Source organism: Typha latifolia, chromosome 5 (assembly GCF_019914945.1).
Source record: "Typha latifolia isolate L0001 chromosome 5, TyphaL0001v2, whole genome shotgun sequence".
Classification (NCBI taxonomy): domain Eukaryota; kingdom Viridiplantae; phylum Streptophyta; class Magnoliopsida; order Poales; family Typhaceae; genus Typha; species Typha latifolia.
Genome location: NC_133090.1, coordinates 3,556,612 through 3,573,482, shown reverse-complemented (window position 1 = coordinate 3,573,482; position 16,871 = coordinate 3,556,612). Strand labels below are relative to the sequence as shown.

At 34.5% G+C, this 16,871-nt stretch overlaps 1 protein-coding gene across 1 annotated transcript; it reads right to left on the bottom strand.

Moving 5' to 3' along the window:
- Positions 1-1,741: 1,741 nt before the first annotated feature.
- LOC140789786 (uncharacterized) lies at positions 1,742-6,240 on the bottom strand. Its single transcript, XM_073139621.1, has 3 exons — positions 4,069-6,240; positions 3,033-3,123; positions 1,742-2,381 (listed from the first exon to the last, which is right to left on the bottom strand). The coding sequence occupies exons 1-3, from the start codon at positions 6,082-6,084 to the stop codon at positions 2,188-2,190; spliced, it is 2,301 nt and encodes a 766-aa protein (XP_072995722.1). The 5' UTR covers positions 6,085-6,240; the 3' UTR covers positions 1,742-2,187.
- Positions 6,241-16,871: the final 10,631 nt, after the last annotated feature.

The window sequence follows — 16,871 nt, the reverse complement described above, 5'->3', positions numbered from 1 at the left end:
CTCTCTATTTATCTCCTACACAATGTGTATATATATATATATATATATATATGTATGATAGTTATAATTAATGTTAGTTATTTTTATTATTTTTTTGAGAAAAAAATGAGGATCATCCCCAATTTGAAACCATTAAGAAGATGATATAAGTGTAAAAAAAAAAATTAGCAAGAATATAGATCAAAAGGAGAATTAAAATATTCAAGATCAGTTTTGCACTTCAAAGGATAAAAGCAACTCCATTTGTGCAATTAATTTCATTATTGTCTAGAATAGTCTCCTTGTGTACTAGTATTGACATTTTCAATTAGCCCTTTCCACACACTTAGATGAAACATCTGACATGCAATCACTCATAACTTGTCCTGTTAATAGACCCAACAATCCAATTAGGGTTGTCCATAAATTTGACCAGATATTTTGCATAAATGATAAGTACTTGTGTTCATTATTATACACTATACTGTAGTATGGAAAAAAAAATTAGATTAATTTAAAACTGATTGTGTGACTCATTGGAGATGCTTGCAATCTAAAACTCCACCTTTTTTACTGACCATAATAATCTTTGATGATTTATTTTTAATAAACTTGAATTCAAACATTTACTTAATGTGATACTCTCTTAAGAAAGACATAAATTTGGCTACAATACTAAATCTCAGTCTAGTTTGCATCTTGAGTTCCTATGTATCCTTTTTTTATTCTCTGAACTCTAAGAAGTCAAGCCTTTTCCCTTGATTATCGAAACTATCCAAGTTTCTGAAGTCATCACTACTGTGATATTCTTCATGACTTAAAATTGTTCATCCAAGAGAAGGTTTCATCAAACCCACTTTTAAAGTCATCACTGCTATCATCTTCTTCATGAATAAATCTTTCACTTTTTTTTCATGAACAAGCTCTTCATTGGTAGCTGCTGCAGTAGTAGCATACTCTTCATAACAATAACTTTATTAAATAGTCCTCTATATAATTATCGTACAAGCAGCTGCTGTATATAAAATATATCCACGAAGGAATAAGAAAACTCATTATGTAGCATTTCATGGGATGTTGCTGTATCAAACTCCCATAGAATATTCTCAATTTCATTTGCAATCAGCCATCTAACTACAAGTATGAACTAACTAATTGTATGTACCCTTCTTTGTGACAAAGGAGATTATAAGATTAATTTTAACTTCAAATAATTATTATTAAAAAAATATTTGATGGTTTAATAACTTGGCTCAACGACTCGATAGTGTAGTTGACTTGGAGGACTCGATAATATAGTTGACTTAGAGGAGTAGCTTAGCCGCACGACGACTTGGAGCAAGTCTCGACGGTGTTTAGTTTGAAACAATAGTTTAACGAAACACACAGTTTGAAATCTAAATTAGACAGCTTATTATATTAGCTAAAATTTGATGACACCTTAGTATCTTTATATCTTGAGAGAGTTGGCCACTTTTTATTATTCAACTAAAAAGTGAGTTCTTACTTTTAGTTTTTCTCTTTCCACAACTAAATAATAAATAAAAAGCTCTCAATTCTAAACTCACATTTTTTTTTTCACTTTCCGCACTTTTTAATAACGAAACATACCATATCTTATTTCCTTTCAGAAGAGGTCCGAAAAACAGAAGTTTCAGATCAGCAATTAAATCTGAAAACTTTTCAATATACTGCAACAAATGCCATGCCGAGCAGCCAATGGACATGGATATGAAAATAATCCTGCCAATGGACATGGATATGAAAATAATCCTGTTCTATATTTGCCTTCAGCTGATTTATTTTTCCCTCTTATCAATATCCAAATTACAATGGAAGGTAAGCATAGAAGGTCTAATTCTTCGAATAGCCATGTAATTCATAATTGTGTATCTTCAACGATGAACATGGTACCTTTGGAAAAAAGAAACGAAAACCATAACTACCAATATATGTTCATCCCTTGTAGTTGTAACTGAATGAATCAAGACCAGCCTGTGTGGCAGAACAAACCCCTTCAGCTATTGGCTATATAGATCATTTTTGCCTGCCAGCAGCAAGGATTGATGGAATCAACCATACTGTTCTAGATTAGAGCGATTTGCTCCTCTTGGTTTTTGGGATTCATGAATAGAGTAACTATAATACTTCTTTGAATACCCATATCTCAGATAACATGATGTGGCGCCTCGAAACTTGCAGCAGTCATCACCAGAGCCCATTATAGTTGAGCTCCACCAAGCATGAAGATAAAGCCTCTCTTACCATCTGATTATCTGTTTCCATATATAGTACATCTTCAAAGAGACTTTTGGCCTGCTGCAGAAGCTTTATCTTCTCCTTGTTATTAGGGGAACGTAGACGAGATCGCCGCTGCAATGCGATGCCCCATCTATATAGAGCTGCATATTACTCAAGTCAGAAAGTAGTTTTACAAATTTCAAATTGTAGCAGTAAATTCCCGAAATGAATATCACTAGAAAAAAGTACAATGATATGTGCAAAAAAATAATGCAGTGGACGGATAATCTGTCAGTCAATAAAATAATTGGAAGCATTGTCTTTAAATATATACAGTTTACGACTCAGCTTATAGTTTGAATGCCTGCGTTTGTCATGATAGAATACTCTTAATGAGCTCCAATTAACAACATCAGAAAACTAGGGCTTAAACTCTATTAACCGAACATTAGTCAAAGAAAGGGTTATACAAGGGTTAAGAAAAAAGATGCAGCAGCCATTTTGACTTCAATAACTCCTAAAATAATTTCCAAGACAGACATAAAGTCTTGACCATATGTTCTGCAGACTATATTACTTGCTGTTTGGAGCTTGTTAACATGCATCTTTCTCTGTAAGGCTGAAGCTCAGTAAGCTTCCTGTTAGATATCCTTAACCTCTAGATGTATGAGCATATCTAATATTTTGCATGTACAATTGAAGAATCGAGGCTCTAGTTACAATAGTGTTGTATCTGGGACCTAATTCATGATCAATTGTCACATTTAGTTTGTCAGCAAATCAGAAGGTGATGCCGACCACCAAAAAAATACCTTCTGGTGCATAAGAATTATTTCTGGACAACATAGCATCAAATTTATCGATTGCTGCCATATACACCTTGTCCGCGTCGAGGGCTGCTTCCTGCATTTAATTTCAATGAATGAAATGAACACTTGAGATAGTTTTGCACAGCTTTCATTTGTAAGAAGGTGAAAAAGGAAAACCTAATCAAATGCAAATCCATGTAGATGAACAAGAAAGTACTAAACCCAAACATGTAAAATGAGTATAAAAAATGTTCACAGAATCTGATAATTCTTAAAGAAGCTTAATTCAGAAGAGCCGGACATAGGATCTTTATAGGAACAAGATAAAAAATCTGCTTTAAAAATTGTTGTAATTACAGTAAGATGTTCGCCAAGAAAATTATTTATAAGTAGGACCCTCTTTTTATGATTATCCCATTTGGTGTAGGTACAAGATGTCACCATGCATCCTGGTGTAACAGGTAGTAAACAAGCAAACAATTTCTCTAGCAATTGCAGTAAGACTATGTATATTTTGGCTTCTCCAAACCCCATTGCTAGGACTCGTGCACCACTAGGATGCCCTTCTTTTGTACCTCTTTTTAATCTTCATTTCACAATTCTACAATTATGAAGTTTCACTGATTAAACACACAAGAGAGAAGGAGAGATGAAAAGACATTTACTGGTCATGGGAGAAGATATCCTACGGCTTTGAAACAAGATATCGTATATGAGAAATTCAGCATTCATATCAGATGACACCTACGAGCCACTAAATTACTTTTTTAACACAGGTGACAACTTTGCTGAACGAATTAAGCTCTCAAAATCCTATTAAGTAGTTCGGATGGTTTGGTTAAAACATCAATTTTTATGGAGTAAAGATGTTTAAGCTAATCAATCTACTTCTTACTTTTTAAGTTTTAATCAACTTAAATGCTAGGTTTATTATCAACACCTACACTTTTATCACTCAAATAGATGGCTTGAACATGAGGTACAGATTGTTCAGAATATTGAATAAGCATAGCTCCATAAAACTGATATTACTTCTTACCGGTCCAATATCTGCAATTAACTGTGCACGAAAGGAGAGCGCAAGGCCCCAGTTATAGAGGGCCTTGACGTCATTCCTATCAATTGACAGGGCCATTCTGTACTTTCTTCCTGCCTCAACTAGAAGTTCTTCACATTCTTCACACACATCAATAAGTGCAGTTGAAAGATTGTCTCTGCTTAGGATTCTTCTATCCATTTTCTTGAAACGTAAATCATGTTCTTTCACTTCCAGATGTGCATCCCTTCGTGATAAAAGAGTTCTTAACTCGCGACTTATCTTCAACTTAAGCTCTCCATGAAGTAGATAAGTATTTCCCAACTGACCTATAGCTAGTAAGCTTGTGGGTTTCAGAGCTACAGCTGTGGAAAGCAGTCTGGCAGACTTGTGAAGTAGGGCATCTGCTTTTCCTTCATCAGCTTTACTTATCATGCAATCCCCCGCCCTCCTTAACAATTCTGATGCCTCCTTCACATTTCGATTAAATTCCTCATCACCTGAAACTGTTGAAGATGATGACATGTTACTTTCTTCCTTAAGATTATCATGTACGGTTTGCTCACCAAACTGATCTTTCCTTTTCACTTTCATGCCATCAAAATTGGTGGCACCCTTCTGTTCAATCTTCAGTGTGTTCATAGAATTTCCATGAAACTCTAAGTACGATCTATTCTGTATTTCAAGGGTCTGTTCTAATAATGATGATTCCTCAGACTCCTTAAAGAAATCCATGCCTTTTGCAGCTTTTGTTCTTCTTAGATTATTACCACTATCAGCAAAATCATGAGCACCATTCTGCATTGTGTGCCCAAATTTATGCTTGAAAACCATTCTCTCCGAGCTTCCTTGCTTTCTCATGTAGTGAAAACTTGTGTTCTGATTCCTAATCTCCCCATCATACAAAAGCATATCATCAATGTACCTACTATCTCTAGACCTTGACGATTTCTCATTCACTCCACTTCGAGTACTATCTGCAATTGCTTTACCAGTCTTCACATTATCAGGTGCATTTACACCCAAATTTCCAGATGATTCTGCATTAGAGCTTTTCAATGATTCAACAGGTAAAGGATTAGAAGTTCTATCATTCCCATTCCCTGCAGCTTGTTCAACTATTGCATTGCCAGAAACTACACTCTCTTCCTTCATCAAGCCTGTCTGTACTCCAACTTCTTCCTTTATTGTGTCTTTTCTCTGTGGTGATCCCAACTCAGCGAAGTTTTCTTGAATTATGCCTCCCAAATATTTAACGAGATCATACGCAACCTCTCCGATTTCTTCACTCTTCCAATTCAATTTTTGTTTTGATTTCTTTCCTCCTTCACGACCAGACACCACAATTTCATCCAAAGCATCACCCGAATTTGAGTCACCCACAATTTTTGAGGCATACCCAAGTTTCATCCTCACATAGTCGGCAAACTCCACAAATTTTTTAATTTTGCTCTTCTCAAAGTGATCGAAATTTACCATTCCCTCCAGTCCATTCCTCAAGTAGGTAATCTTCACATCCATCTCATTCAGAATAGTCCTCAACTCCTTCAATTTCTTGTCAGAATCCATAAATCCACTGCCATTACTACCAATTCCCTCCTTAGCCATTCCTGCTGTAAATCCAGCAACAAAAACCAAAACTGCTACAGGCAAGACAGCCATCGTGGAGACCCTAACCCTAGACACCGCCAAAGCGGATAGAAACCCTAGAAGGAACAAGAGACCGTGCTTGCCGTCGCGAATGCCGATAGAAACCAAGAAGCTACTTACTGGATCGAGCTTTCCCAAACTGTTGAAGGAATCCACGAGCTCCAAATCGTCCCAGCCGCCGTAATTGGAGGGAATTGAATCGGAAGCAGAGGAGACGGAGCAGCAGACAGCAATTGCCACCGTCTTACGACTCCAGATTGGGGAAGAAGAGAAAAAGGTGGAATTTTTCAAGGAAATTGGATTGAAACGAAGTGGGGAGAGGAGGGTAGAGGAGAGAGAGGGCAAGTTGGAGGAGATTAGAGTCGCCATTCGGAGCAGCGAGAGCTCCCTTTGCAGCTTGGCTCGCTCCTCGAAGTCTAAGGCGTACAGGACTTCTAAATCGAAAGTCGGCGACACAACCGAAGTCGGCGACAACGCGGAAGACGGCGACACAATCTAAGTCCGCGACATTATCGAAGTCGACGACGATGTAGAGGAACAACCTGAAACTTGGTAGTAGTATATTTGGCTTGGTGGGATCTTTTCACATTCATCCATCATGCTTACAAAAATTTAGTCCAGCATATGTTCCATTTCAAAAGAAAAAAATGTCATGGATCAATTATAACGCCAATTAATGTTCTCATTTCTTTTTATTTCTCTCAAAAGAAATTATTCCTTCATCCATAGATTCATCGTACATGTCATAGTTCAACAGATTTGGCTTGAATAGTGAAGTAGGTCAACTTAATCCCCATTGGAAAACAACTGATGAGTTTTTTTTTCAAAAAATAGAGGGTAAAACTCCAATTAAGATAACCAAGAAAATAGAGTTACAGAAAAGAGTTTAAAGTTGCAACAAAGAGTCTTAAAATAAAAACAAATTTAGCCCATGGAGGATAGAAGCAGCTTTCACTTCCATCGAAACGATTTTAAAGATTGATTGGAAGTCACATTTAGCTTAGTATTCCCCTCCCACGGAGAAAATCTACTTATTACCTTTTTATTTATAGAAAGTGCGTTCGTTAAAATCCAAACTAAACGTCGTTAATATATGTTCCAAGCCATCACACTATATTAAGTGTGCCGTTAAATAATTGCTTCGAACTAAACGTCGTCGATATCTGTTCCAAGCCATCGTACTGCCGAGCTTCTTTTTTAAGCTAACCACACCCTGAGCCATTTGTTGAGCCGAACCGTTAAACCAAATCACCAAGCCACTAAATAATTTTCTCTATAATAATTATTTGAGGTTGGAGTTGATCTTATGACATTCTTGATTCTAAGAAATGGTACCTACTAACTCTACTAAAGTTGGTTAATTTATTGCGTTAGTTAGTTGTAGACACCAAATGATAAAGACAAATGAATCCCACCAAATGTTGATAAAATTCATTATGGGAAGCACAAGAATAGCAACAGGAAAGAACTGCTATTCATTTATATGAAGCTTGTCCAGTCGTATCCTAACCTTACAAAGAAAACAACTACTGATGTTTTATATTATCCCAATTAGAACTATTCTGCAAGCTTTTACTATTGTATTAAATTCTGTGAGAATTAATGAATGGCAAATGAGATTTATAGAAACTTTTTTTTTTATCATAAAACAGGCTACATCTAATGAAGGCTGTTGCTCTCTTCTAAAACTTACATAGTACAATTAGAATGCCAGCAAATAAACAATCTTATCTTCATTGCATCAAGGCTAAAAACCTGGATTGCCACTTTATGCTGAATTCCTCATGAGATCACATCACAAGATTTGAACATTTGTTTATGCTGACTTCCTCGTCTATGAAGATTGTTTGATCTCCAAAGTTGATTCCATTATGTCAACCTCATTTATGCGATACTTAATTTAATCTCAAGACAAATATTGGAGTTTTGATGGTTTTAACTAAGATCAACATTGAATCTGAAAAAGGTAATTACTTCTCACCGGGAGCTTCATTTGTTTTTGGGTTAATTACATCCGCACATTTGAACTATACTCAGTTTTCACAATCTCTCGTGAACTTTTTTTAATCAAACGACAGTGATGAAATATGCTCAATAATATTAAACCCCTAAATATATCATATTATTAATTTTTAAATAAAAATAAATTAAAATAGTAAAAATATGTGATTACTCTCAATAACTTAACCTCCCTTTTCTCTCTAAACGAAAACAATTAGCTCATGAGAAAACTTTTGTGTTGTGAGTTCAATCGAACATACTGGCTATGTGGAAGGAGGCGGCGAAGGCAACTCAGACAAGGTTGCGCTGACAAATTGTGGCCCTTGAGGCTAAGGATCATGGAAAAGGACGCAACGTAGATGACTGAATTGGGTTGCTGTAGCCATCAAGATTTTCATTTCTAATGGCCTAGAAGACCATAGCTAGAAGCATCCGTGGAAAATTCTCGTTGAGAATCTCTAACACGCTAAGGGAGAAATTGTAACTAAAAAAGTTCAAGAGGTATTCATAAAAACTAGTATAGTTAAGTAGGTTTAGGTGTAATTAATCATTTTTTCATTAGTTGTTGCCTACCACAAATGAAAATTTACTTTCACATCAGAAAAAAAGAAAAAAATAATAATAAAAGAGTCTTAGTGCTTTTTTAAAGTAAATCACGCTTCCGCCACAATTGAAATAAATTTGTATTATATATCAAATTGATGAGCCTAATGTCCAACAAGTGATAACTATCTCTAGCAGAATAAAAAATATATAAGTAAACCCACCATGATAAGTGCATGAATAAATATCACATCACTATTATTACAATAATACATACAAATATATTAGTTAGCATGGTTTTGCCTATTGTGCATGTTAATTTTTTCTACCCCCAATATATTCACTCATCACACTTGACACTAGGCCTACGATCCAACATCCATACTCATATGATATAGATCCCCCCAAAATGGACGATAGATCATAGTAGTAGAGTACCTACTTATTTCCCACGAATAGCTAACTGATTATCCGTCATCACAGACTAAAAACCTCATTTACATGTTTATCTCATTAACACCATCGTAGGATCATTGCACATAGTGAAATTATAAAAAGATGTCCTCACACTATGCGCTCATTAGGTATCGTTAAGTCTACAATATCATGCTCTCAAGTCTCAAACGTTCATCTCAAATACTCAAAAAGAATTGACTTTCATCTATTGACAATATGAGCTAGCCCGATGACTGGTGTGATTAATTGTCTAGGATTACATATTAGGAACTCAAACGTAGGCCCTACTTTGAACTCTAAGACTCAACTCGAAATGGGCATAGGCTAGGGCCAGCTCAAACCACATTGCCTCAAGCCACCTAGCCACAACTCACATTGGGCATGAGCTAGCCCAATACGCAGCACGCAATGGTGTCGAGCCAGCCCACAAAGGTTTTAGTCTAATGACTAGAAACTTAGCAAATAAATGATGCGTCACATTGTGCAAAGAAATATGTCTAAAATTATTAATCCTAGAAAAGCTACGCCTCTTCAGGATAAGGAGGAATGTCTAATTTCACAAAGAAAGTAGTTTGGTGTCGTGTCTAAAATCTCTCAAGGTCTTACTAAGATATGGAATAATGTGACTTTGGTTACTTCTGTAAAACTCTATGCTATAGCCATTAGGACCAGGAGACTTGTCAAGGGGCATGTTCCACATAGAATTTATCATAAAAACAAACGCAATCAAATTGCATGGTAGTGCGAAGGAATAGCAGACAATTCTCCTAATTTCCAATCAGGTTTAAGTACATCATCTAGATTAGCCTAGAGATTATTAATAAAAATTCTTAAATGCTTGCTCAATATTTATTTCTCCTAAATTAAACTAGTAAGGACTGAATGATTTTCTATGTTTAATCAAGGTGGTGGGATAGAAGTAATGAGAATTTTAGTCCCCTAATGCACAACCCACAAGTTCAGGTAGTTGGCTTGCCATTTAGTTTTGATCAGGTTTAGAAATCCAGAGTATTCATTGTACAAACAATTATCATCCATATGAGAGGGAGGAATAGGTTGGCCAACCATGTCAGATTTTGCAAGATCAGCAATTAGAACATTAGCGGAGTCAATGCAAGTTTTCCAATTTTCATATGTCATGCGTGTTCCAATATCTCACCTTTCGTTAACCGCATCTTGAGATGTCCTAGTTAAATAAAAGGTGCTAGCCTAAATACTGAAATTAACTAAAAAATATTAAAAGATTTAGACGTTATGACCCCATGTATCGATTGCGAGGAAGCCTTGAGAATAGACACCATTACATCTGTCGTATTTCAAAATTTTATAATCTCACTAACCATACTATAACTTGAAATAGCAAAAAAAAAAAAAAACTCCTAGTCACGACCAACCCTACAAACAATGGTGTTAACCCTTGATCTCTTAACCCTAGTTTTTAATAGAAAAATAATATAGACTTTATGAGACCTAACAAAATCAAAACATCTATTTCAAGGAGCTCTTTTGAGGGCTCCTATACAAATCTACAAAATAAGATTCATAATTAAACAGAAAAGGTACTTCCCTTCGGAGGTAAGGGAAGAAGATCAGTCGTTGCATGTTGAAGCTTGAGCTTCTTCGAGTAACCTTTATCTTTCCTATGTTGCTTTCTTCTCCACTTCCCTTTTATTTTGTCTTTATCGTTATCTTATTCTATTTATTTGAGCAGTAATTCTTCTTTCTTTTTAAAACCACCTTTAAAAAATCCTATCTTTGTTTCCAATTTAGATTATAAAAAAAACAACTTGGGATCTTGAAATCCCTATTTCTTCTATTCTTGGAGTGAATTTTGTTTACTCTCGTCCAAATCTCTCATTTTAATCAGGTATAAAGATGGAGTTCATGAGGTAAAGATGGAAGCGAAAGCCCAGCAGCACTTGCTAGGTATCTTATTTTCATGCCCTTCACCTGATCCATCTTCCCGTCCTAATTAGAGACCCTAGAGAAGGAAGAATGTATCACAACCATAGAGATTGACCGCTTCCGTGGGAGAGAAGGTAGCAACCGATAGGTCACCAAGGTAGGAGATCGCAGGTTGATTCAAATCCATGCCTCCTCCAAAACTAGTGCTCACTTTCAAAGAGCAAGCTGGCTCAGGTTGAGACCGCCTCAAAATACACAACTTGAAAACCTCCAATGGAAATAATGGTCTTTATTTGCCCTATTAGTTTTACCTGATTTTGGATGAAGGAAAGACTTTTACTGGGCAAAGCAAAAGCTTGACCATGAATAGATATCAAATTAGTTGTTCGGTTAGAGGGTGCATTAAAAGAATGCGAGAGGGTGTCAACTCAAAGCAAATGCATTAATTATGTTGCCAATTGTAACCTCCTCACCTAACTGCGACACTAAAAGACTCAAGAGATTGCCCTCAATATAAGCAAGATTTGAAAGAGCCACATAGGAATTAAAGTTTGTTAGGTTTTTAGTGTTGGCAATTGTGTACAAAATATTCTAAGTGTTTTTATACATATACATGAGTATTTATACAAATTTAGAAAGTATTTGGATTGAAGAATTGCAAGATTAAAGGAGAAAAGTTTTCGCGTTCACACCGCGTTCGCACAGACAGAGAGTGTTATTTTTGCGCCCGTTTGAACGCAGTCAAGACCGTTCGAACGCACTTTGCATATGTTCACAGAATGTTCACACATATATAGGAGTGCTTTTGTGCGTTCGAACGCAACCTGTGAAAATCAAGCCACCGCGTTCGAACGCACTTGAGAACAAGTCAGGCCGTTCGAATGCACTTGGGCCGCGTTCGAATGCACCTACATAATATGCAAATTTTGGACTTTCGTGAGTTTGGATATGACTTGGATTTGGCTCTATCTTGAGTACCTATATAAGCATTGTGATACCCTAACTCTAGGGTAGTTGGTGAAGGCAATTGAAGGAGAATTCTTGAGGCTACATCGTTTCTTCAACCAACAAGGTCCATCTCTTCTACAATGTTTAAACTTTCATCTTAAGGGCTATCTAGACGAAGGATCAATCTCGAATGCTACTGAGGTTGGATATCAATCACAAGAAGCGGTGAATCGTGAATTCTATCGAGCAATATTGAGAGGAACAAAGTCGTGGGGATTGACGAGTTATTTTGTGAGTCGGTCTTGTAACTGCCATTATTCTAGTGATTGGTTCCGAGTTTGGATCCGTGGTTTTTTTCATTTAGGTTTTTCCACGTTAAAATCTTGGCATCCATCTTTGCTTTTGCTTTTTAATATTTCTTCCGCTTTTTACTTAAGCAAACGAGTGATACCATTGCCTAGGGATTAGATACATACGTGTGTCTAAGTATTTTTTTTTTTTAAATTGACTTGAGATGCAAGGTGACGCTGATCTAATCATGCAGGGCATCTTTTTCTTCTAGGTCGAAGGAATTAAAGTTTCTTAAGAGAAATGCCCTCCCCTGGCCAAATGTAGTGCATCCTTAGATCGATCATGCAGCATCACTTACCAAGAGAGCATTACATCAATTTGTGATCAATAATACCCCAAGTGAAGCAAACTGATACTTATCTACAATATTAATAAATCTAGCCCATATTAGGGCCTTGGAGATCATCTCCTCCTTGGGACAGAATCCCCTAACTAGCAAGATACTCTCGTAAAAACTATAATCATGTCCTCCTTGTTATTAAAGCGGAACTAGAAGAAATTTTCAGATTTATTGATAATGAGAATAGTTCCTCTAAGCCCCCATTGTTTTGTGAGCTCGATTCTAACAACATGTAGAGGAGAGGTTTTACCTAAAAACTCACCGAAGAGAATGTTCTTCTATTCAGCATAGCTTTCCTCTAGGATTGTTGGGTTGATGATGAGGACGTCAGTAGTGGCAGCTTTGAATTTGATTAGCATATTGCTAGAAATTATTCTATCAGAGAGTGAGTTTGCTAGTCGAGATTGTCTACTAGGGCATTGGGTTCGATTTCTTGTTAGTTTCATAAAATAGGAAAGGCAAGTACACAAAAAAGGAAAAGTGGAACCTTAAAAAACTATAAGTTCATTGAGAGTATATAGATAATTTTAAAAATTAATTTGTTTTCTGCTAGCTAAATTGATTTCCTTGTTAACCTATTAGGAATATAGTTAGTTGTTACGCATTTTTCGTCACCGTGGTTACCCGTTTCGCTTTCCCCCAAAGTTAGGAGTAATATTGTAACCTAAAAATATTTAAAAAATCTCTATGAAAACCGAGTATAATTAGAAGGGTGTTCACATAATTAACCCTTATTCGTTTCTCCTAATTAAAAAAAAAAAGGCTGCTCTATCAGTTGCCGCATCATATCCTTGTCACTGATGGAAGACACGAAAAGTATTTTTAAGTTGAGAAAGCAACATCAATGGTTTGAAATTTATGGTCATCACTGTTCATCAACATCACATTTAATTACTTTTTAATCAAAGTAGGTACGTACACAAAATGACAAACTCGTCCAGCTATTTTTTGTCATTTTTAATATGCTCATGCGATGCATGCAGGTAATTGATAAAAGAGTTCGATATCTATCATTAGTCTTTCATATGAACTGACAAAGAAACTTAGAGAATATTATATATCTTATAGGGATATATGCTTTCCTCCGTGTTATTTAGACTGGTTTTAAACTTACTACGTGTTTCAAAAACTAAATTATAACTATGAATTTTTCTATAAGCATCAAATTATCTCTACTATCCTATTTTTATGAATAGCTAAATATTTTCATGTTCTCGTTAACGGCTAAATTTAAAGTATATTAGACGAAATTAAAATCAAAGTTAAACCACAGTGAAATAAACTATAATCTATCTTATCTTATATGTCAAAAAACATGATAAATATCATTGATATTAATAAAACTTAAGTGTGTGAAAAGTGGAGTATGATGGAAATAATTCTAAAACACTTATTAGCAACAAATACTGTTAGATTCCTATTGATTCTCCCCCCCCATAATACTACACTTCAGTCTAATTAGTGACATAACTTAATAGCATTATTTTCATTTAATAATGGCAAAGAAAAAATGCCAAAAATTTAGACTTGCAATCAATATTGTAGTTAATAATTTTTTTTAATATAATGCAGTGTTTGTTTGACCATTCACTTTCCACATTAAAATACAAAAAGCTTCCAGCTGATTGCTACTTGTACATAAGTTGATGAGAAAATATTTGCCCAAGTGGCATGTAGTCTTCTTCTTGCTACTTGCCTCAAGAAAGAAATATAAAATTTTATTTTATTATCTTGTCTATTTAAGCCAGTTTGGTACACCTATCTACTTACATTACCATACAATAATATTTTGCAGCCATTTAAAGAAGCATAAATTGCAAGGTCCATGGAAACCAAGTTAAAAATTTTGAGGGAAATTTATAAAACACACTGCCTTTTATTTTTATTTTTATTTTTTAATTTTTATTATCCCTAATACCTTAGTAATGTATAGATATTTGTTATTCAACTCTTGTGTGTTGTTTTTATTGTCTTAGAAATACCACCATATTTGATAATGATAGTATTTCTTAGTGTAAGTTAAGCTACCCCTTAACTCCGCAATAGTATCTTTGCCTCCTTCGATGAACAACTTTGGTTTTTTAATTTTCTTATTTTTAAAAGTAACAAAATATTATCCTTTTTGTTGGTCCCTATTAGATTAAATTTAGTTCAAAATATTTTTGAGACAATAAAAAATATATGATTGATTAATAAAGTCATATGATTAGGGCCGTCAATTATAATTAAGTCGGGTCAAGCTCGACTCAATAAGGCTTGATTAAGCTCGGCTCGAAAATGAGTTGAGCCGAGTTTGATCTTTGAAATAGGCTTGAAAATAATTTCAAGTCAAGCTTGATCATAAGCTAGCTTGATCAAATAAGCTCAATAAGGCTTGAAATAATAATAATACTATTTCTAATTATTATTATTATTATTATTATTATTATTATTATTATTATTATTATCTAATATGAGTAATTTTCTTTATATTATACTATAATGCTGCTATATTCTAAGATTTACTTAGTTGATTGCTATGACTCCGATCTTATAGAGTTTAGTTCTAAATTTTGAATATATTAGTTTATATTTTTAAATTAGGTCTTGAATTAATAAGGCTTGAAATTGCTTATTTGTTGGCTCTTTTAGGCCCCAACTTGGCTAAGCCCAAAATTAGTTCGAAATTTATTCGAATAAAAAATATTTTAATTTAAGCTTGATCATAAATATAGGCTCGAAATTAATTTGAATTCAAGCTTGATCAAAGCTAGGATCAATCAAGCTCAGCTTGATTACACTCCTTGTATATGATAGTGCTAATAACAATAAATAATAATATTATTATTATTATTTATTAAACTTTAAAAAATAGTTATTTACATGTGCTTATTAACTTTAATAATAATCTATTATAATTTTAATAAAAAATTTAGTGACAAATATGATATTTTAATTTTCTTTTTAAAAGAAAATCCTTATTTGTTAACCCACGTGCCATATTAGATAGGAAGGCGGATGCGGGTTTCGTTGATCCGCCGACTTTCTGGACCCGTTTGTTGTCCGGACGTAACGCACGTGGGTCAGCTTCGCAGTTTTTCCATCTTGCCGAGCACGTGCGGCATCGAAATTGGTTTGAAAAAATTTTAGTAGGAGACGGCGGACGACTACGAAATGGACCGAGTGAAAGTGACATCACATTAATTCTTAGAATCTCTTAAAAGATTTTAGAATTATTATATTTTATACTTCAGCTTTGGAAGAAAATTATTCACTAAATTTATTGAACTTTTGAAACTAAGTTATGACTGGTTAAATCTCTCTTACAAATTAGTATTAGTTTCAGCACAAAAATATTTTAATCCTCTGAATATATATATATATATATATATATATTTAAAACTTTCTCTCCTTGTACACATTTCTCACTGCTTTATATTTTATAAAATATTACTAAGTATATTGTAGGATTTGTAGTATTATAATGTCAATATGAATCTATCCGAATGGGTTTTAATATAAATGGCATTATGTTTCAAAATATTCTAATTATATAAAATTGCCTAGATTATTTATATGAGAATTTTAAGACTTTGAAAATAGCTCATACTGAAAATAAGTTAAATAAGTTTTGATGTACAAGTGTTAGAAGATTAGTTTTAAACAATTAGGGAACAAAAATTAAGAAAAATATATTACTGGCATACGGATATTTTATATGAGAGGTTTCTTAGGGACCTAACCCTAGGCTATATCTTATTCAGTGTCTTTTGGAGGCTATTAGATAGAGATAATCATTATAATTTTGGGAGTATCAATGATGGAAGGTGCTCAATGGATTTCTACATATTTCATCGTCTTTGAATTTTGAAAAATTTTATTTTGATAGTCAGTGAGATAAAATCATCAACTTAGAAGATTACGGACTTGACAAATCGCTATCTTGAAGTAATACATCGTAGGTTCAAGTGAGCAGAATCTTTTAGATATAGTTACGGACAATTTATAAGTTTGCATTATAGTTGCTACAGTTGTTTAGTAATTAGTTTGATCTTGAAAATATGTACGCTTATTGTTCTATAAAATTTATTATATTAATCAAGCGTGTGATGAATCAGATTTCCTAAGTGGCTTTTAATTTTTTTTTTCTTTTTTACTAGCTCTCAATATATGGCACAATATATCACTATAAATAATACAAAATAAAATTAGAAGAAAATAGGAGAGTGGCCAGTGTTTGTGGGTAACAAGATCTTGGTGGGATAACTTATCTCAATTTTCTTATTCCACCTAAATATGATTTATCATATATATATATATATATAGAGAGAGAGAGAGAGAGAGAGAGAGAGAGAGAGAGAGAGAGAGAGAGAGAGAGAGAGAGAGAGAGAGAGAGAGAGAGATGTTTGAATAAAGGAGAGTTTATTTTAAAAACACCCCTTTATCCCATAGTTATGTATGAGGATAATTATATCCAACCTCAGCGGATAAGCTCACAGCAAGATGGTACACTAATTCCAGATGAAGTCTTTATCTAATTAAACCCCTTTACCATTGGCGGGCGTATCTATTTCCAGGGGCTCCCCAGGTCCAGGATAACGCTCAAGAGTCAAGGCTCAACCCACCTGTGACC